General features: G+C 32.8%; 1 protein-coding gene across 1 annotated transcript in view; it reads right to left on the reverse strand.

Annotated features, from left to right (window-relative positions):
- The window catches only part of CNTN3 (contactin 3), a 433,701-nt gene that overhangs the window by 96,163 nt on the left and 315,219 nt on the right, over nucleotides 1-22,319 (reverse strand). Inside the window, exons 6-8 of the mRNA XM_051980952.1 lie at nucleotides 4,333-4,536; nucleotides 2,044-2,146; nucleotides 1,295-1,479 (exon numbers count right to left, since the gene is read on the reverse strand). Coding sequence (XP_051836912.1) covers nucleotides 1,295-1,479; nucleotides 2,044-2,146; nucleotides 4,333-4,536 — 492 coding nt within the window. The remainder of the gene's footprint in view (nucleotides 1-1,294; nucleotides 1,480-2,043; nucleotides 2,147-4,332; nucleotides 4,537-22,319) is intronic.

Below are 22,319 nucleotides of genomic sequence, written 5' to 3' on the forward strand. Positions count from 1 at the left end.
GGCTATGCTGCCCATGACAATGCATTTAACTCTCTAAGAATATAGTTGATTGAGCAGTTGTCAATCTACATTGGTAGAGGGTAGAGGGACTTATTTCAGTGGGAGTCCTAAACATCAGTGAAATCACAAGTATAGTTCAAACAATACAAAATAATAAACCAGAAGCAATGGTAACTTCTTTCTCAAACAGTTGTAATAATCAAAAGAAATACTGTTTAAAAAGCACTTTTTATAATCCTTAAAGAGCCTTGTAAATTTGATATTCTTATTGGCACCATCAATCTAACAATTATATTACTACAATCCTGCAGATATCCCTAGTGTCCTGTGGAAGTCATAATTTATCTCCTGACTCAATCTTTTACACCTGGAATTCTCAGTTATTCTTTATAAAAATCCTGCATGTCATAAAAAATTCACATTATCATCTAGATGAACTCTCCCAAAGAAAATTTCATTTAATAAGATTTGCTTTTCACACAAACCATCAACATCATCAGCCTTGCCATATTTTTAATCAGTGATGTATAAAGGCATACATCATGTTCAAGTCTCAAAACTTTATTTTGTTAAATCACATTTCCTATTTTATTTCTTTAACACAGACTTTAGGGATGCACATGTATGTGTATGCACATATGTACATTTACCAGAAGGGATTCGAAAAAAATATAACTAAAAAACTTTTTTTAACAAATAAAATCTGAATAAGAATGATACTGTTTCCAAACCACAAACTTATTAAGTTTAATATTTTTTATGTAAAAATCAAAGACATAAAACGATATCAATTTATTTTGGGGGGTTCATGAACACTCCATACTTTAACCTAGCTTATGTGGTTATTCTATTGGAATGATTGTTGTATTTCCAATTCTCTGCCCTCCCCTCCTTTAATAAAGATGACAAAGAAACATAAGAAGATACAAAAGTAATTTCACAATCTAAAGTCCACTATCATTTTTTAGATAAAATGATGAGCTAAATTCCTATCTGATTAGAATCTTAAAAAAGAATCTTATTGAGATTCATTCTTCTCCCCAAACTCCCAGAATAAAACTGAGTAGGAGTTATTTTTAAAACAAGAGGATATATTACAAGCATACCAATGAATTAGACTATCCTCCCTTCACTACAAGTATATATACCCAATTAAGAATGACCCATAGACACAAAAACTATACATACAGAAGATAAATATAGTAATAGACTATAGGAATATTTTAATACATTCCTATCATTTTATGAATAAGGAAACTGGTTTAGAGAAGTCAGATTGTCCAAGGTCACTTACCATAATAAGTGAGACGCCCTCTAGCAACATTTTTTCCCCTTGAATTTTCAGCAATACATTCATATAAACCAGAATCTTCCTGCTGGAAATTTGGGATTTCTAGCATGCCATTTGATTTCTTCATTTTAATTTTACTGGAAAATGGTAATCCATCACTTCTTCTCCAGTTGATCTGAGGTACTGGACTAAAAGTAGATTATGGGGTTATTTGTATCTTCTAAAATCAAAATCAGAAGCATTTCATGAGAAACAAGCATATATATTTTGAAGGATAGGAAAACTGGCTCCCTCCTATCACCATGTACAACACTTCTGTTATCAATGATATATATATATATAGTATTTTCAAAAGAAGTTTTTTTTTTTGGTAGATATATAAGAAAGTTTATGCATTTTATAAATACTTTCTTATGCAGAGAAAAACTTAAAAGAAGAGTTAAGAATAAAAGAGGAATGAAAATACAAAATGTGAAGATTCATTAAAGTTTGCAAAGTTGGTTATTTCTCTTAATTTTCCCCATAAAATAGTTTCCATAAAACTAAATAATTTTCATTCAACAGATCTAAAGGAGAGTGGTGACAAAAACAAAAATTTGTTTGCTTTGTTGTTTCATCACTTTCCTTTAGATCTATGGAAATACCTACAGATTGACAAATAAAAAACAAAGGTAAACATTTTTCAAAATATCATCTAACCTTCATTGAAATAGGTGATTAGATAATTGCTAAATTACATTAAAAATGCTTACTTTCCAAGAGCAAAGCATTCCAATTTCACAGTTGAACCCTTGGCTGCTGGAAGAGTTTCTGGAAATTGAACTTCAATTTTGGGTTCATATTCACCCATCACACCTGCAAATCCACAGTACAAAGAAAGTAATGTTACTGATTTTCTCGTATTATTTTGAACTCTGTGAGTTCACGTGAATAAATGATATTTTGTACAGGAATTGAAGATTCTTGAGAAGACACAATGCTTTTTGTTTTCACTTTGTACTATTGATACTTAGGACCACTGTCTTGCATGCAATATTGGTACTTGGGGAAAAAAAAGTGAGTTACATTGAGTGATATGACATTTTGAAATGAATTATGAATGACAGATAAGCTGATAGAGGACAGATATGAATATATAGATATGGATAGATGATAAAGATTTAGATATAGATAACTAGATGAGAGATACAGATACAGATAGATGATACAAATAAGTAAGCAGATTGATAGAGATAGCTAGATAAACATATGTAGCTGTTAGATGATAGATGATATAAATAGGCAAACAGATTGATACACGACAAATATAAATAGCTAGATGATATACATATGGATAGATGATATAAATTGGTAAACAGATTGATCCATGACAGATATAGAAAGTTAGGTGATAGATATACATATGGATATATAACATTGATAGATGATAGAGACAGATATGCATAGAGATAGATAATTGATATGAATAAACAAATTGATAGCTAATAGATATTGGTAGTTCAATAATAAATATACATCTGGAGAGATGATATGATTGACAGGTGACAGATGATAAATAGAAATAGATATACATAGAGATAGATTATAGATGATATAACTGGGTGAACACTGATATATGACAGATATAGATAGTAAGATATATACAATCCATCTGCTATAGATAGTAGATAAACAAACACACAGAATTGTTGCTTCCTACTATTTGTCCAATGACTTTTACAGGTAACAAGAGATGACTAGGGAGAAACCAAATTGAATATTTTTGATCTAGTTAAAAAAAAAAAAGTTAAGACAGGGATCGGGAATTTTTGGAAGCCAGGTTAATTTTTTTTCAGACCAATTATGCACCATTTTATAGACTCATAGAATTAGATTTAGAGGTAGGAGGAGGCCCAGAGGTTATCTGGTTCACTCCTTTCATTATATAGATTAGGAAAACAAGGACAAAAGGGTTTAATGTCTTGCCCACGATCACACAGCGGATAAGTGACTTAGAGCCAGGCTCTGAACCCAAGTCTTCTGCTGACAGAAACAATTTCTTGATGCTACATCATGCTTTCTCTGATTAATGTATTCACAATTTAGCATTATTCTAACTTTAAAAAGCATTTTTGGATAAATTATTGTTCTCCTTAAATTTACCAAGAGAAGGGGATTAAAAAACCACAACTATTATTTGCTTTCTGCTTTAAATAATCACAAAATATAATGATTTATTATGACATCCCCGAGATATATTTTCCAAGGATTAACAGGAGGTCAATTAATTTAACAGTCTTAGTAGAATGTGTAATAGTTTTGAGCTCACCAGTGGCAAGTAAAATTACTAACTGTTAGGGGTCAAATGCAAATACACACATAGTCCAAGAACTGTCCACATACTTCTTTTCTACTATAATTTTGTTATGGGCCATTTATTAAGACAAATGTTTGTTCATTAAAACACTGTTGTTTAAAAACATGTTCATGTGTTTGCTGTAATGAAATTTAATTCATGACTTGAAAAGGTTAAAAGGAGCCCAAAAAAGGTTGACAGTATTTCTTCACATAATAGAGACCTGGAAAGACATCAAATTATTTGGGAAATCTCCCTCGTAGGATGCCGCAACAGAGGCATCTATAACATAATCATGGTTCGATAGAAAGAATGCTGATTTTTAAATTGAGAGGAACAGTCCAAATTCTGGCTGATTTTTTGAACCTATAAAGTTTTGGTCAAGTCAACCTAATATTCTGGATCTCAGTTTCAATATTCATAAAATGAAGATTATTGGATTGGGTGACCTGAGGTCTCTTCTAGATCTAAATCTATAATCTTGATGTTGGTTTTCTCTCATTAATGTAAATAAAACATAACTTTCCGCCCTCCTCCTCTACCCTATCACATCTTGAGCAGAACTTTTCTTCCTATATGCTTTTCTAGAAAGAAACACGACAAGCCTTATTTCTAGACTAGAAGAAAATAAATTATGTTTCTTATTTTGTTTTCTATTCTTTTTTTAAAATTTTCCCAGAATTATATTTTTAAAACAAATACTTACCGTCTGTGCGTAACACCAAAGGAGTGGGAGAACCTAGTACTCTGTTGTTTGTAACAGTACTAGTCACAACACAGGTGTAATTTCCCACATCAGATGGTTCCACTTTGGCTATGTACAGGTGTCCTGTTTCCTGAGAAACAAATCTCCGGCTATCTTCTTGCACAAATGATGGGTATTCATTGAAGATCCAAGCATATGAAAGCTCTAATTTTGATTTTGAAGCAGAAAAAAAAAGAGATTACAATGAATGAGGAATGCTTGAGCATTTGTGAAGCATCTAAGCAAAGGGGTATAACTGAATTTTCTTGAGACCTCTTGTTGTCAATGAACAGTTTAGCTACCACAAAGCCATTTACAAAGGAGCTGTTCTTTTTAAAGGTATCCATGTTATGAATTGGACAATCACTGATAAGCATGAATTTTTCAATATCTAAGGGAAAAAAAGAATTATATAAAATGCAAACTTTTCTTGAATATCATTGCTTTTTATTTTTAATGTACATTAAATAGAGTAGTAACAATATTGCCTTATTATTCACATTCCCTTCAGAAAGTTTTCCTTTTACTTTATTTTATTTTTAATGATGTCCCTGTTTTTGGTTTTTATTTGTTTTGTTTTGTTTTTCCTGTCCCTGTCCCATGAGACCTGCCATCAATTGACCAAAATGTAGCCAAGCAAAACAAATCAGAAAGCATCCATCTCATTCAAACTAGTGGTCTTCATGGGAGTGGTGGCCACAATCCAAGTTAGCTATCATCTGACCTTAAGGGGTATGAGATCAACAAAGGTAGAAATATGGGTTTAATCACAATCATCCCATATTGATCAGTTAGGAGAATTGACTGTAGCACAACAACAACTTTCATTGTGCCTCTCCTGCCAAAAAAGAGGGAAAAAGAAATAAAAAAGACCATACTCTCAGCACCATACAAGTTAGCAGCCTCCCTGTTCTGAGCCAGGTATCCAACTGGGAGGTTGTTACCTAACTGCTCCTGGACATTCACAGAAGCTGTTATGTAAGTATCATTAGAAAAATTCCACTTCCTCCCCAAGCATGTCCTTCCCTATTCCCCAAATCACCTTTCTCAGAAACAAGCTCAGCTCTCTGAGACAGTCACCAATAAGTATGTACCAAACCTCCTCCTTTTTGTCTTTGATGGGTCAGAGTGAGCCACGTAGGAGGAACAGACGGTAATGGTTTATAACAGATTGCAGATGTCATTAAATTGTCCTTCTCTTGAACCTTGTTCTTCTCTAAACTTGCCTATTATCACCATCATTTTTTTTTTATTACATAGATTTTTAATATGGGTGTCACTATTAACTCTTCCTTCTCTATCACAACCAATATACAATTTTATTCTGTCAGGTCTACTTCCATATCTCTTCTGTCTGTTCCCCTTTTTCTATTCAAATAGTCTCTAATATAGGCCTTCATCAACTCTTGCTTATATTATTGCAATAGCCTCCTCATTGGTATACCTGAATCAAATCTTTCCTCTCTCCAATGTATCCTTTTTTTGTTTTGTTTTGTTTTTGTTATTGTTATTGTTTTATTATTATTATTATTATGGCTTTTTATTTACAAAACATATGCATGGGTAATTTTTCAACACTGACCCTTGCAAAACCTTCTGTTCCAAATTTTCCCCTCCTTCCTCCCACCCTCCCCTAGATGGCAGGTATTCAAATACATGTTAAAATAAATGTTAAATCTAATATATGTATGTATATATAGCCATACAGTTATCTTGTTGCACAAGAAAAATCAGATCAAAAACCTGTGAAGGAAAACAAAAATGCAACCAAACAACATCAGAAAGAATGAAAACGCTATGTTGTGGTCCACACTCAGTATTCACAGTCCTCTCTCTGGGTGTAGATGACTCTTTTCATTACTAAACAATTGAAAACTGGTCTGAATCAATTCATTGTCAAAGAAAGCCACATCCATCGTAAGTAATCATTGTATAGTCTTGTTGTTGCCATGTACAATGATCTCCTGTTTCTGCTAATTCACTTAGAATCAGTTCATGTAAGTCTCTCCAGGCCTCTCTGAAATCATCCTGTTGGTCATTTCTTATAGAACAATAATATTCCACAAATTCATATACTGTGATTTATTCAGTCATTCTCCAATTGATGGGCATCCACTCAGTTTCCAGTTTCTGGCCACTACAAACAGGGCTGCCACAAACATTTTGGCACATACAGGTCCCTTTCCCTTCTTTAGTATCTCTTTGGGATATAAGCCCAGAAGAAACATTTCTGGGTCAAAGCATATGTACAGTTTGATAACTTTTTGAACATAGTTCAAATTGCTCCCCGGAATGGTTAAATCCATTCAAAGTTCCATCAACAATGAATCAGTGTCCCTGTTTTCCCACATCCCCTCCAACATTCATCATTATCTTTTCCTGTCATTTTAGCCAATCTGACAGGTGTATAGTGGTATCCCAGGGTTGTCTTAATTTACATTTCTCTGATCAATAGTGATTTGGAGCACCTTTTCATATGACTAAAAATAGTTTCAATTTCTTCATCTGAGAATTGTCTGTTCATATCCTTTGACTATTTATCAATTAGAGAATTGCTTGATTTCTTATAAATTTGAGTCAATTTTCTCTATACTTTGGAAAGGGAACCTTTATCAGAACCTTTGAATGCAAAAATGTTTTCCCAGTTTATTGCTTTCCTTCTAATCTTGTCTACATTAGTTTTGTTTGTGCAAAAACTTTTTAACTTAATACAATCAAAATTATCTATTTTGTGATCAATAATGATCTCTAGGTCTTTGATCACAAATTCCTTCCTCCTCCACAGGTCTGAGAGATAAACTTCTTATGTTCTTCTAATTTATTTATAATATCATTCTTTATCCCTAGATCACAAACCTTGTCAACCTTATCTTGGTATACCGTGTTAAGTGTGGGTCAATGCCTAGTTTCTGCCATATTAGTTTCCAATTTCCAATTGGGGTGATGTTTTGACTCGCATGTGAATTGTGTTTAAAAGGGGCAGAATTGTGCTAAGTCATTGGCTTCATTCTCTGAGAATAATCAAAGTTTAGTGGGAAGACAAAACTTAGAACAATTGGAGATGGAATCAAATGCAGTAGATGACCTCAATGTCTTCGATGTCTGCCAAGTTCTAAGGACTCCACAGCATGTGTTTCAGGTGCCTCTATTCATGGCCACTGGAACAAACTATTCTCATCCACCTATTCCATTGAATGAAATCTTCACATACTTGGAGCAGACATTCCCCTAATTCAGCTATGGGTTTGAGTCCTATTAGTTAGTCTGTTAGTTACCTATCTGATTGACCTGGAAATAGTTTGTGTGGATGTGGCTGTTATATATACTATAGCTTTTTGGGGTCATAAGTAAGAAGTAGGAGGAGGTAAATACCAGAGGTGGATGATAGACACATAGATAAGTACACAGACTACTTATTAAAAGTTTATTATGTGTCATGGAAGAACAGCAAGGTGGCATAATAGGGTATTGTGTCTGGAGGCAGAAAGACACTTATGTGTCTGAATGTAAATCTGGGAAAATCATATTATTTGGTTTATCTCAGTTTCATCAACTGTAAAATGAGCTAGAGAAAGAAATAGCAAACCACTGCAATATTTTTGTCATAAAAATCCCAAATGGAGTCATGAAAAGTTGGACCTGGAACAATAAAATATGCAAGACTTTATGTTAAAGGGTGCAATACAAAAATAAGTATGTCCTATCCTCAAAAAGTTTACATTCTAAATGAAGAAGACAATATTAAAGAGAGTTTGAAGGTAAGAAGGAGATGGAAAATTGGTTTGGAGATTCATGAGAAGTATCCAGGAGGACTGATTCAATATCAAAAGTTTGTCTATGAGAGCTTTATAACCCAGAACTAGAATCAAGGTTCTAGCTGTGAGGAGAAAGGTCATATGATATCAAAGTGCTCAGAAAAAATTAATAATAATAATGTGCTTAGATATCCTTTATGATTAACAAAGTACTATCCCTATATTATCTCCTTTGATCTTTAAAAACATCTTGTGATATAGGTACTATTCTTCCCCTAATTGTATAAATGTGGAAAATGAAGCTGAAGGAGGTTATACAGCCTGACAGGTTCACATAGCTAGTATGTGACTGAGAGAAGATTTAAACTTCAACCTTTAGTGGATACATATTACTTCATTTTTATCTTGTTCCTTGAAATTGTTTCCCTTTTGGATGCAATTTTTTTTGATATACATCATTATTGGCACATGAGTACACATATATAATTCAAAAAAGTATAAAGACACTCAATTTAAATGATAGGGGTGTCTTAAAGAATTTGGGATATGACTTGGAGAGCCTCACTTTTCTCCCAAAAGAATGGTCATTTAAAAGTCAGTATGCTTGTATCTGGCTTAAGTAAACTGTTCCACTTGCCCAAATAAAACATTTTTCCACAGATGTGTTGAAAATCAAAGTTCTCATTTATGTACTAGAATAAAAGGCAGAAGAGCATGGATAAGTCCTGCCTCCAGCACACACTAGGTCTGTGAGCAAAACCCAGGGCATAATACTCGTTATAGAGATGAAGAAGCTAATGATTCAAGGGGAAACATTTGTGGAAGGTCACACAAGAAATTAAATGAGAGATAAGGGATCTGGACCCAGGTCCTGTGACTCAAGACTCAGTCTTCCTAAGGGATAATCAACTAGTATATCATTTTACTTTCTCCCATCTCCCAAAGCCAGGGCGGGGAGCTGGGGGGACAAGGGAGAGGGGGATGATATTTTAATACATACAGCAGAATATGGGAAGAAGATTCTATATGGAATTGTGAATCTCTAATTCATGCTGCTATCTTATATGGATGTGTACACGGAAATATGTGTGTATATGTATATTGAAACATGTATGTATGCATATATAAAATTATAAATAACTTTCTTTTTTTCCAAATTTATTTTATTTGAAGAAAGAGTAAGCAAAAATAAAATGTATATGACTGAGAGAAGATTTAAACTTAAACGTTCAGTGGATGCGAAATGAAATAAGGAAAAAGATAATATTTTCATATTATTAGTAAAAGAAATTATACACATATATTAGTAGAAGAAAATATATTCATGAGTGCCCATCTTTTCTTTACTTCTTGTAAATTGTTCTTTTGTTCTCTGCTGAGCAACTTATTTACTTTATTCTTTTCCCCCTTTCAATCTCTCCCATTCCCAAGCAGGCTATAGTAAAGAAAGGATATATGAATATAATTTTATGAACTATCCTACTTATTTGTGCTTCCTTTACAAATTCCTTCTATTGCCTTCTAAGTATATAAAAAAACCAAAATCAAACAAAATTACAATTGTTCTTTCTCTCTTTTTAAAAAATCACTATTTGGGGCAGCTGAGTGGTGTAGTGGATAGAGCACCAGCCCTGAAGTCAGGAGGACTTGAGTTCAAATGTGACCTCAGACACTTAACACTTCCTAACTGTATTACCCTGGGCAAGTCACTTAACCCCAATTTCTTCAGGAAAAAAAAAATCACTATATCCAGCCAACACAGGTACTTGTACTCATCTTGCCATCTCCATTAACTGAAAGAGCTAAGGAGCAGAAATTTGGTAACAAATAAACGTAGTCCATAGAAAGGTCACATTCTGAAATACATGTATGTATTCATAATTTATTCTGTGATATCTATATCAGGAGCTTCATCAAAAGTCTCCACTGAGACATTTCTAAAATTGGCTTACATGTATCACAGTTTGGAATTTCTACTCTGGAAATTGCCTACATTTTGAATTTATCCTTTTGGACTCTCCCTATCTCACTCTTTTTCCTTTAAAACAAAACAAAACAAAACAAAACAAAAAAAAAAAACTCTTTTAACAACAGAGAAGCACACTTTATTGCTCTGATGATATAATATTATCTTTACCATGTTTTATAATAAGGATTTTCCTTTGAAATATTCATGATCAAATTCACAGATAACCATTTTTTTATATCCTACTAAGAGTCTAGCCTAACTTTTCACTTTATTTTTGGGAATAATTTCTCTCAAATGCTACAAATATAAATTTGATCATTTGGAGGTAAAAAATAATATTATTATGTGATTCTTAAATTTTTAAAGTTTTAATGAAATAATGTAAATATTGCTAGAGTCTATTTGTAATGAAATAATTGTAGAACCTCTATAGATGCTGTTTCAGACTGAAATTCATACATATACATATACCCACAGAAATACTCACATATACACACATATACAGGCATATGCATATATATGTGTGTGTGTGTGTGTGTATATGTATATATATATATGCAGTATGTAATAGGTATGCACAAATACATAATATATATTATTCTTTGGAGAGCTTGAGAAATCATTCTATAAATTCTAATAAATTAAAAAGGACAACACAAATTTTATATATGTGTATGTTGTATGTATGTATGCACACACAGAGACAAATTCAAATTGTAAAGTTTTCTATTAATATTACTATTTTATTCCATTCTATATTGTGAATGTATTACCAGAGCCTATTTACTAATATTGGCTTAATGTTATATTTAACATTATCAGTGGTATATTAATATTGAAAATATAGAAAAAAAACCTTTTTTTTTTAAAAGTAAAGACTTGCACCAATCAAAGCTATAAACTAATAATAAGTACTGAAATTCTGCTTTCTCAGAAACAACTTGATGAATTACACTATTCCTTTAAACTTATTCCTTGTACAGTCACTTAAGGACAAGGATAACTAATTTAACATGAAATATGTCACTCTAGAGATACATAATGTTTCTAGAGATACATTAATATAAGTACTAGTGACATTTAAGGGGCTACTTTGGGCTCCATTATAAAACTTCATTCTGAAGGAGAGTTAATCCTTTTAAAGACTCCTGAAAGAAATTTTATCAAGTAAGATTGTATTTCTTTGTTAGTTCTTTAATCATTATTATGAAAGCAGTTTAAAGTTATAACTAGTAAACCTATAAAATTGATGCTTTTAAAGTTGTACAGTTCAAATCATCTAGAAGAAAATTATGAAAACTAACCACAGAAACTTAATTATTAATATTCTGGTATGAATTTCAATCTATAAGCATTTATTAAGCACCTACAAGTATCTCTCTATCTCTTTTATTCTACTGTCTCTCTGCCTCTGTTTCTCTCTTAGATATCTATTTTTCTATCTTCTATCATACATTTATCATATATATTTATATTATTTATCACTAATTTATCTGTCATGTATTTACCATATATTACTTAACTTTCTATCATCTATTTGTCATCTATCCATCTTTCTATTATTTATCTGAGTATTTATCATCTCTCTCTACATACAAATGTATTTACATATATAGATATATATATCATAGAGGCTACTTACTCCTGCCCCTTTATTTTATAGATGAAGGCCTGGGGCCCAGACAGATAAAGTAATGAAACCAGAGAGAGCAAGTAGCTTGCCAAGATTTTAAACCAGAGGCTCTACCTCCAAATTTCTAATGTTTCTATTTTACTACTCTGCTTTTATTAACATGCATGTGCATACACACCTTCTCATCAATTCAGTTCTGTATCTTCTCTGCAACTTATACTCTCAGACAGTTGCCAAGAATACTGAGAGGCAATATAATTTGTCTGGTGTCATAGATCCAGTATAAGCTAGAAGTAGTCTCAGAATCCATATTTATCTATTTTTCTTGGCTTTGAGGCCAAATCTCTATCTACTATGCCATACTATTTTTTTCTCAATACATCATCTACAGCTATTATTTATAGATATCTATTTCCAATGTCTATATCTATAATCTATGTCCTTCCATTTCTTTATCTCTCTATCTTTATCTAATTATATTAACAGAAAGATAGGTAGATAGACAGATGCCCATAGCCAACCTTCAATTAGGTTGAGTCTCAAAGACTGTTATAAGTTTGTTATTTAGATCTTGAAGTGAGTTTTCCAGAAAAATAATGTTATAAATAAAGAATGAATGTATAGGCCAATGTAAAGACCCCTATTACTAATACTACAGTTAAACTGGAGGACTAGGTTGTCAATTTTAACCCTGTGATGACCATATGTAATATGGTAAGAAAAATTAAGATGATGAAGAAAATTGTCTTTCCTTTTCCTGAGTATAGAATTGGCCAGAGATAATACCTTTCATTAGAGGTCCAGTGTCCTTATGCTACTTGAAGTACTACTCTGAGGAGTCCCACCTAGGCTAACCTAAATTTCAGTTTTCAATTTCAAATTTCAGAAATCTCTCAAATAAAAATTGTTCTTCCTTCAATGTACCTCATTACAGCTAGAAATTAGAAGGAAAGCAATAGGCAAATTAATTCATACTAAACTGAATAATTGATTAACTTTCTTAAAGTATAAGGTTTGTATATTTGGAAGAGGAAAATTACTAACTCAAATACATCTTTAACTGGTAAATTTCAAGTACTAATGAGGTGAGGTTAAACAAAACCAGACGGCAGTGGGATATGTGGGGGCAAAGTTCTGTTCTAAACCACTTGCCTGGCAATCTGGCCTGTTGGTCATGTTCCCTAAGCTGCACAGCTTCTGTCCTCTGCCTACTTCTAAGTTCATGAATTGTCTAAAAATGAAAATTTCATAAGATTTCCTGTCAGTCATCATCAGGAAGTCCACTGAAAGAGGTAAAGGTTGGAGCATAGATTTAGAGTTGGAAAAAATCTCAAAGGTTATAGATTGCCCCTCTTCTCAGAGCAATTGAAAATGAAGCAATTTGAAGTTAAATGACTATTTTAAGACTATCAGGGGGTAGCTTTGGATTTTAAATGGGAGTCCTTGGATTCCAGAGATAATGCTCTTTGGATCACATTTCATAGACAGAAGGAGAACATTTTTAAAGCCTTCATTGTTTGGAAAGTGTAGACAAAATTTAAAAATCATGGTAGATAAGCTGAATATGAGTACCTAGTAGGTTAATAGAATTCAATAAATTTCATATACATATATACACATTATTCACATATCTACACATATGTATCTTTTTATTTTTTCCAATTACATATAAAAACAATTTTAACATTAAAAAAATAGCAAGTTCCAAATTTTCTTCCTGCCTCTCTTCTTTCCCCTTCATTTTTGTGAAATTTGATAGGCTAAAAATGTGCAAGCATGCAAAACATATTTCCATATTAAGAATATTATGAAAGAAAACAGAGACCTTCCCACCCCTAAAAAAAGTTTTAAAAAGTATGCATTGGTATGTATTCAGATTCTATCAGTTCTTTCTATGGAAGTAGTTAGTACATATATATACATAACATATATATTTATACATACATATACATATATATGTATATGTGCTAACTACCTCCATTTATATGTATGTGTACATATATATATATACACACACACATATATATATATAATGTGTGTATGTGTGTGTATGTATGTATATGTGTGTGTGTGTGTATATATATATATATATATATATATATATATATATATACATATATGTATGTGTATTATATATATATATATATATATATATATATATATATATATATATATACCATAAGTCCTTCATAATTGTTTTGGATCTTTGTATTGTTGAAAATATCTATCATTCACAATTGATCCTCACACAATGTTTCTAATACTATGTACAATATTCTCCTGGTTCTGTTCACTTCACTCAGCATCAGTTCACATAAGTCTTTCCAAGTTTTGCTAAAACCATTGTTCTCATTATTTCTTACAGCACAACAGTATTCTATTACATTCAAATACAACCTATTCAGCCAGTTGATGGGAATTACCCCTTCAATTTCTAAAATTTTGCCACCATAAAAAGAGCTGTTATAAATATATTTTTGTATAGACACAAATGTATATATGCATATATATGGACCCAGACCTAGAAATGATCCTGCTGGTCAAAGGTTATACACAGTTGTTGTTGTTGTTTTTGTTTATTTGTTTTTTTGTTGTTGTTTGTTTTTATTTTCAAAATACATGCATGTGTAGTTTTCATCATTCATCCTTGCAAAACCTTGTGTTCCAAATTTTTTTCTCCCTCCCAACCCCCACCTCCTCCCTTGGACAGCAAATAATCCAATATATGTTAAATATGTATGCACAGTTTTATAGTCCTTTGGGCACAGTTCCAAATTGCTCTCCAAAATGCTTGAATCATTTCAGTACTCTATCAGAAGGTAGAACCTGCTCTCAGTCTAGAAGGAACCAAGAGATTTTTACAGTTATATGGAAGAAGGAAACCATTCCAAACACTAAAGACCAAAGACCAGATCAAAGGAATTAAAATGGGAAGATTAAAGATAGATATTGTATATGAAGAAGGATAAAAAAGGTCAGTTTGGAATATAGCATATAGGGAGCTGGAAAATTCCAACCCTTTCATTTTACATTTAAGGATGTCTTGTGGGGATGAGACTAAAATGTCTTAGACTCTTTTCACAGGGTAGTTAAGGGCAATTGTGTCTGCTTTTAAGGAGGGTACACTGAAAAAATAAATGGACTGAATAACATGTGTTTATCCATGTTACTACTGCATTTTTTATTTATGATAAATAAATATTTTTATATATTTACCAGCTTACATTTATAAATAAAAGCTAACCCAAATTCTAGAAAGTTGGATGAAAATTCCATGCCTTACCTTCTAGATATAAGAATCACTGAATTCTGCCTGGATTTCTATATGGAGAAATGATCCAAGACAGATGATAAAGGAGTTGGAAGAGAAGTCAAAATGGATCATTGAATTTGGGGGCATAAGCTAAATAAAGGAAGGCATCTCTTTAGAAAACATTACATACTGCTAAGCATAACCTCTTCCTTTTACAGAGGATAAAACTGAGGCTCAGAGATAGAGTGATTTGCTCAAGATTACAAAGGTAGGAAGTGGGAGACACAGAGTTGCCATTAAGTATCTTTCCAATATTTATTAAGAAAATAATGTGTGCTTGTTTTTTGCATATGTATGTTTGTATACACACCCATTACCACACATAGATATACAAGATGCAGCCTAGTGAGTTGAGACTTGAATTGCACTTAGGTTGGACTTAAGTCCTGTCTTGGCTACATGAATTGTGTGGGTCATTTCACATGAGCAGCTAGAAGAATTTAACTTGCAGAGGTACCAAAGTGGAATGGTAGAGAAGGTATCTCCCCAGGATCTCTTTCAAAAGAGAAATTATAAGTCCAACATCAAATGAAAAAAATAAAAAGAAACAAATTGTACACACACACACACACACACACACACACACACACACTTTATTTCCTCTGATAGAATGTAAGCCCCTTGAGGGCAAGGGTAAGATTGTTTTCACCTCTTTTCTTTCTATCCCCAGCATCAAACACAGTGCCAATTGCGGAATGGAGTCTTAATATATACTTGTTGGTTGATTTGATTGTAGAAATGAAACTTCCAAAGAAATTGTTGCCCTCAAGGGCACTATTTGTGGAGCTGAGCTCCATTCCTGGTCCAAAAATGTGGTGAGCAAACTCATACTGTGCTCTGCCAAGATGCTCTTGTGCAGCTAAAAAAAGGGCACTTCGATAATACCTTTTTTTTAACATTTAAGAAAATGTGTGTTTTGGTATGCAGATTGTAAATAAATACCAAATCCCGTTGTCAGAAGAGTACTTTCCTCCTTCATCAGCCTGAACTGTAGGCATTTTTTTTAATGACTTCAGTAGTAGTAAATAATATTTTACTTTAAGTGCAGTTCAGGTGAAGGTAAAGAATCGTACAGCTCAGGGGAGTGCTAATTGGAGCCAATTATAATTTGATTGACCTGCCTTGCTATTAAAATGACATGTAAAATTTATACTGCCCTTGCAAAATGGAAATTTTTTCCTTAGCATATACTAGCTACAGGATGCTCACACTTTTAACAAACTCAAAGGTAGTGTTTTTTTTTTTTTTGATGCAATTCCCAAATCCACTCTTGGGACCCAATCTTGGATGGAAGATTTTCAGCATGGCAAATGATACAAAAATGCCTAGTATGGGAAAGGTTGTAGAGAAAATGCTAAAATATTTAAGGCCTAGTAAATTAAAGAAGAGCATCAAAATGCAAAGGTCCTTTCTAATTAAGTTTAATTTTTAAAAATGAAAATTTAAACTCCTTCCTTTGGCAATGTCACAAAATTTCTGCTCTGAGTTATAGTTTATATAAAAATAAAATGAAGTCGTGTCACTTTCCACTGGTAAATAAGAAAGATATGTCAGGTATAGAAACTTCAATTCTTTCAAGTCACTAGGGGCTCATTTACTAACCACATCAAATGATTCCTCAGGGGTCTTGGAGGGTAAATGATTCTCTAAAGGAAATTTACTTCTGAAGTGTAATCGAAATAGAAATAAAGAGTACAGTCTCATGAAAGAGATCTTACTTCTGATTTCTAACCTCTTCTGAATTTTCTTTCACAGAGTTCAGAGAAATCAAACTGCTATAAAGAACATAACCTACATTGTAGAAATAAACAAAGTCTCAACAAAACAACCTGACCTTTAAAATAAGCTGACCATCTGAATATTTTATCATGGATTGTATTTGAAATAAAAGGAGACTTAAATCATCCGTGAGGAAATCAGTCATCAAAACTAAGATCTTTTGTACATCAAGGCAGATGGTGGGAGATAGCTCAATACTGTAGGTACTAAAAAATCCTCCAGAAACTGTTTAGTGGAGTCCAGATTGTGCCAAACAAATAAAAATTTGCAGAATTTTCTTGGGGAAAATGGCAGAAGCAATAATCACAAAGCAGCACTAGGTATTTCAAGAACTCTAGTTTACTAGACATGTGAAAATAGCTCCAGGGAAAGCCCTATTTTGAAGACCTAGTTAAAACACAGAAGTACCAGTAAGTGGGAAAGACATCAAGTGTTAGGGATCTTTTGTGTACACAAATTGCAAACTCTCCCATCCTGAGTTCCAGATTTCTTCACACCACCTAGGCATGTTTTCCCCTGAGAAAACTATAGGGAATTTAGAAACTCAGATAAAGAATCAAAGCAGACTTTGTTTCATACCTTCCAAAGGGAGAAGATCAAAGAGGATTTAAGTGGAAGCCAGAACTCATGCACACAGGCTCAGAGAATCACAAATCTATTTAGAAGTGACCTGAGAAACCAACTCCTCTGAGGTACAAATAAAAACATTGAGACCCAAAGACTGGTGAGGCTTGAGAATCAAGAAGATGAAGGTTCAAGTCCCATCTTGGTATTTCCTTTGTGACTTTGGGAAAGATAACTCAACTTCCTGGGCTTAATCTTACATTTATATATTCTGTGGGAGTGGTAGGAGTAGAGTAGCAGTGAGGTGGTGCAATGGATAGACCACTGAGTTAGGAAGCAAGGAAAACTCATTTTTCCTGAGTTCAAATCTGCCATTTGTGATCTGGGCAAGTAATTTAACCCTTTTTGACTCAGTTTCTTCATATGTAAAATTATCTGAAGAAAGAAATGGCAAATCACTTTAGTATCTTTGTCAAGAAAAACGCAAATTAGATCACAGAATGTCAGGTCACACAGGGAAGAACCAGTAGAGGAAGAATTTAAAACAGAAGTTCTCAGACATCAAATTTGGTGCTATTCCATTGATCCTTCTAGATACTCATTTTCTCACCTATAAAATAACAGGGATAGATTTCATGTCTTCTAAAGTCCTCTCCTTTTCAGACTTCAGGGATGGAGCCAAGATAGTGGAGTGAAGCTGGGAAGCTGCTTGAGCTCTCCCAGTTTCCCTCAAAAACAACATGAAACTATGTCTCTGAATAGAGTCTGATAAAATGAAAGCACTCTCCAATTCAATATAGATTGGAAAAAGTTCAGGAAAGATCAATCTCATTGGGGTGAAAAGGGTGTTCAGTCTAGTTCAGATAGACTCTGGAAAAGCTGGTGAATCATAGCAGAAGTAACTGAGATCCTTGATGCTGGCTCAGTAATGGGGCAAATCAGTAGGGCTGTCCCCAGTCTTACCTCAAAAGGCAAGTTTTGAGAACCTCAAAGCTGTTTCCTGGAAAGAGAAAGTAAAGCTATCTTTTGAAAATACAAGGGGCCCCTGTGCTCAAAGTCAAGACTCAGAGCTACACAGAAAGCTTGGGACAGCATCCCCTATACCTCAGGAGCAAAGCTCAACCTTAAAATTAAAAAAAAGAGCAAATGGAAAATGAGCAAGAAACAGAAAAGAACCTTGACTATAGAAAGCTACTATGGTGACAGGGAGTACCAAAACACCAACACAGATGAGAACAAAATTTCTACAGAGGAAATCTCAAAGAGTGAAATGAATTGGTCACAAACCCAAGGAGGTTTCTTGGAAGTGCTCATGAAAGACTTTCAAAGGCAAATAAGAGAGGTAGAAGAAAAAATGAGAAAAGAAATGAGAGGTAGGCAAAAGAGAGTCAACAGCTTGGAGAAGGAAGGCAATTCCTTTAAAAATGAAATTGGTCAATTGCAAAAAAACAAAAACAAAAACAAAACCCACTGAAGAAAACAACACCTTCAAATGGAGAATTAACCAAATGGAAAAAGAGGTACAAAATCTAACTGAAGAAAATCACACGTTAAAAACTAGAATGGGGAAAATGTAAACTAATGATTTTATGAAAAAAACAAGAAACAGCCCAATTAGCTAAAAAGAATGAAAAAGTGAAAGAAATTGAAAATACCTCCTTGGAGAAATAGTTTATCTGGAAAACAGATCAAGAAGAGACAATTTTAAAATTATTGGTATACCTGAAGGCCATGACCATAAACAAAACAAAAACAAAACAAATAAACAAAAAGGAGATTGGATAGCATTCTTCAAGAGATTATTAATATTCTAAAATGTTTTAGAAGCAGATGGGAAAGTAGTCATTGAAAGAATCCACCTTCAGAAAGAGATCCACAAGAAAAACCCCAAGGAAATTTGTCGCAAAACTCTGGAACTACAATCTCAATGAAAAAATGCTGCAAGCTACCAGACAAAAGCAATTAAAATATCAAGGAACAATAGTCAGGATTAGCCAAGATCTCAGAGCTTCTACAATAAAGGGATCAGAATGTATGAAATTCAATATTCCAGAAGGCCAAGAACTGAGGTTACAACCAACAATTAACTACCCAGCAAGACTCAAAATCACCTTTCAGAAGTGATGGATCTTCAATGAAGTAAAAGACTTTCAAAACCAAAACTAAATAGAAAATTTAATCTTAAAAAAAAAAACAAACAAAAAAAAACTCAAGAGAAGCATAGAAAGACAAACAAGGAAAGATATATATTATTTAAAGGTTAAGCTGATGACATCCCTAGATGGGTAAATGACATCTGTAACTATTAAGAACTATATCTGTTACTGGGGCAGACAAAGAAGGACAATCCATGGATGGAGGGTGGGTTATGAAAGGACTCTGATGTGATGATATCAAAGAAAAAGGCATTAAGGGATAGAAAAAGGATTGTACTGGAAGAAGAGGAAAGAAAGGTATAATGGGACCAATTATATCACTTGAAGAGGCATAACAGACATATTACAATTAAAGAAAAGAAGGGAGGGGGAAGAGCATTGTCTGAAGCTTGATCTCTAGTAAGAAAAGGGGAAAGGAGTGGTAGAAAGGCTATAGGCAGGATGGGTCAAAAAACAAAAAGGAAACACTACTAAAAATAGGGTGGAAAGAGAATAAAAATATATACAGGGGAGAAAAAGGATGGAGGGAAATACAGAGCTGGTAATCACAAATGTGAATGTGGATAGAATGAAGTCTTCTATAAAAAGGAAGCAAATAGCAGCGTGGATTAAAAACAGAATCCTACAATATGTTGTTTACAAGAAACACATTTGACTCAGAAAAACATACACAGAATAAAGGTAAAAGAATGGAACAGAATTTATTATGCTTCAGGTGAAGTTAAAAAAAAAAAACAGGGGTAGTAATTCTCATCTCAGATAAAGAAAAAAAAATAGGTCCATTTAAAAGACATAAGGAAGGAAAGTACATCTTGATAAAGAGTACTATAAACAATGAAGTAGTAACTATATTAAATGTATATACACCAAGTGTTGGAGCTAAGTGTTAGAAAAAATATTACAGCAATAGACAGAAAAATTGTATTAGTGGAGCCCTCAACCTTTCACTCTCAGAATCAGGCAAACCTAACCACAAAATAAACATGAAAGAAACGAGGGAGGTTAATAATCTAGAAAATCTAGATATGATAGACTTCTAGAGAAATGTGAATAGACACAGAATGGAATTCATCTTTTTCTTGGTGATACCTGAAACCTACACAACAATTGATCATTTATTAGGGCATAAAACCTCACAATCATATGCAGAAAGGCAAAAACTAAATGCAATTTTTTCAGATCATGATGTAATAAAAATTATATGCAATAAAAATTAATTCAGGGGAAAAATAGACTAAACCCAATTGGAAATCAATCTAATTCCAAAGAATGAGTGGGTCAAATAACAAATCACAAAAACAATCCACAATTTCATCCAAGAGACTAACAATAATGGGACATCATATCAACACCTATGGGATGCAGCCAAAGCACTTCTTAGGGGAAATTTTATATCTCTAAATGGTTACCTGAATAAAATAAAGAGGAAATCAATGAATTGGGCATGCACCTAAAAATAAAGAAAAAGAATAAATTTTAAAAACCCAACTCAATACCAATTAGAAATTCTGAAACTCAAAGGAGAGAGTAATGAAATTGAAAATGAATACCACTGAACTAATTAATAAAGCTAAGAATTTGTTTTATGAAAACACCAAGAAAATAGAAAAACCTTTGGATAATTTGATTTCAATAAAGAAAGAAAAAAAATTATCAGCATGAAAAATGAAAAGGGTGAACTTATCACCAAGCCATTTTGCCCACCTGTATGGCAGAAAATCTGACAATATAACTGAAATGGATAAATATTTATCAAAACATAAATTGACAAGATTAACAGAAGAGGAAATCAAACACTAGTCTCATTTTAGAAAAAGAAATTGAACAAACCATCAGTGAACTCCCTAAGAAAAAAATCCCCATGCCCAAATGGATTTACAAGTGAATTTTACCAAACATTTAAAGAATGATTAATTCTACTACTATTTAAACTATTTGCAAAAATAGATAAAGGAATCTTGCCAAAATCTTTTTTATGAAACAAATATGGTACTGATACCCAAAGCAGGAAGAGCCAAAACAGAAAGAAAATTACAGACCAATCTTCCTAATGAATATTGATGCAAAAAATTTAAATAAAATATTGGCAAAGAGATTATAGCAATTTATCAGCAGGATAATATGCTACAACCAAGTAGGATTTATACCAGAAATGCAGGACTGATTCAATATCAGGAAAACTATTACAATATTGACTGTATTAATAACAAAACCAACAGAAATCATATGATAATCAATTGATGCAGAAAAAGATTTGACAAAGTACAGCACCCATTCTTATTATAAAGACTAGAGAACATGAAGATAAAGGGAGTTTTCCTTTAACTAATAAAGAATATTTATCTAAAACCAACAGCCAGCATTATTTGTAATGGAGAGAAGCTGGATGCATTCCCAATAAGATCAGGGGTGAAACAAGGATATTCATTATTACCACTATCATTCAACATTGTACTATAAATGTCAGCTTTAGCAATAAGAAAAGCAAAATAAATAAAGTAATCAGAACAGGCAATGGGGAAATAAAACTAGCACTCTTTGTAGATATTATGATGTTATACTTAAAGAATCCTAGAAAATCATCCAAAAACCAACCGGAAATTCACAGTTTTAGCAAAATTACAGGATATAAAATAAACTAACATAAATCATCAGCATTTCTATATATTACTGACAAAGCCCAGCAGCAAAAGATAGAAAGGGAAATTTCATTTAAAATAACTGTAGATATAATAAAATATTTGGGCGTCTACCTGTGAAGACCAACCCAGAAAATATA

The sequence above is a fragment of the Antechinus flavipes genome, chromosome 1, assembly GCF_016432865.1.
Source record: "Antechinus flavipes isolate AdamAnt ecotype Samford, QLD, Australia chromosome 1, AdamAnt_v2, whole genome shotgun sequence".
Taxonomy (NCBI): Eukaryota; Metazoa; Chordata; class Mammalia; order Dasyuromorphia; family Dasyuridae; genus Antechinus; species Antechinus flavipes.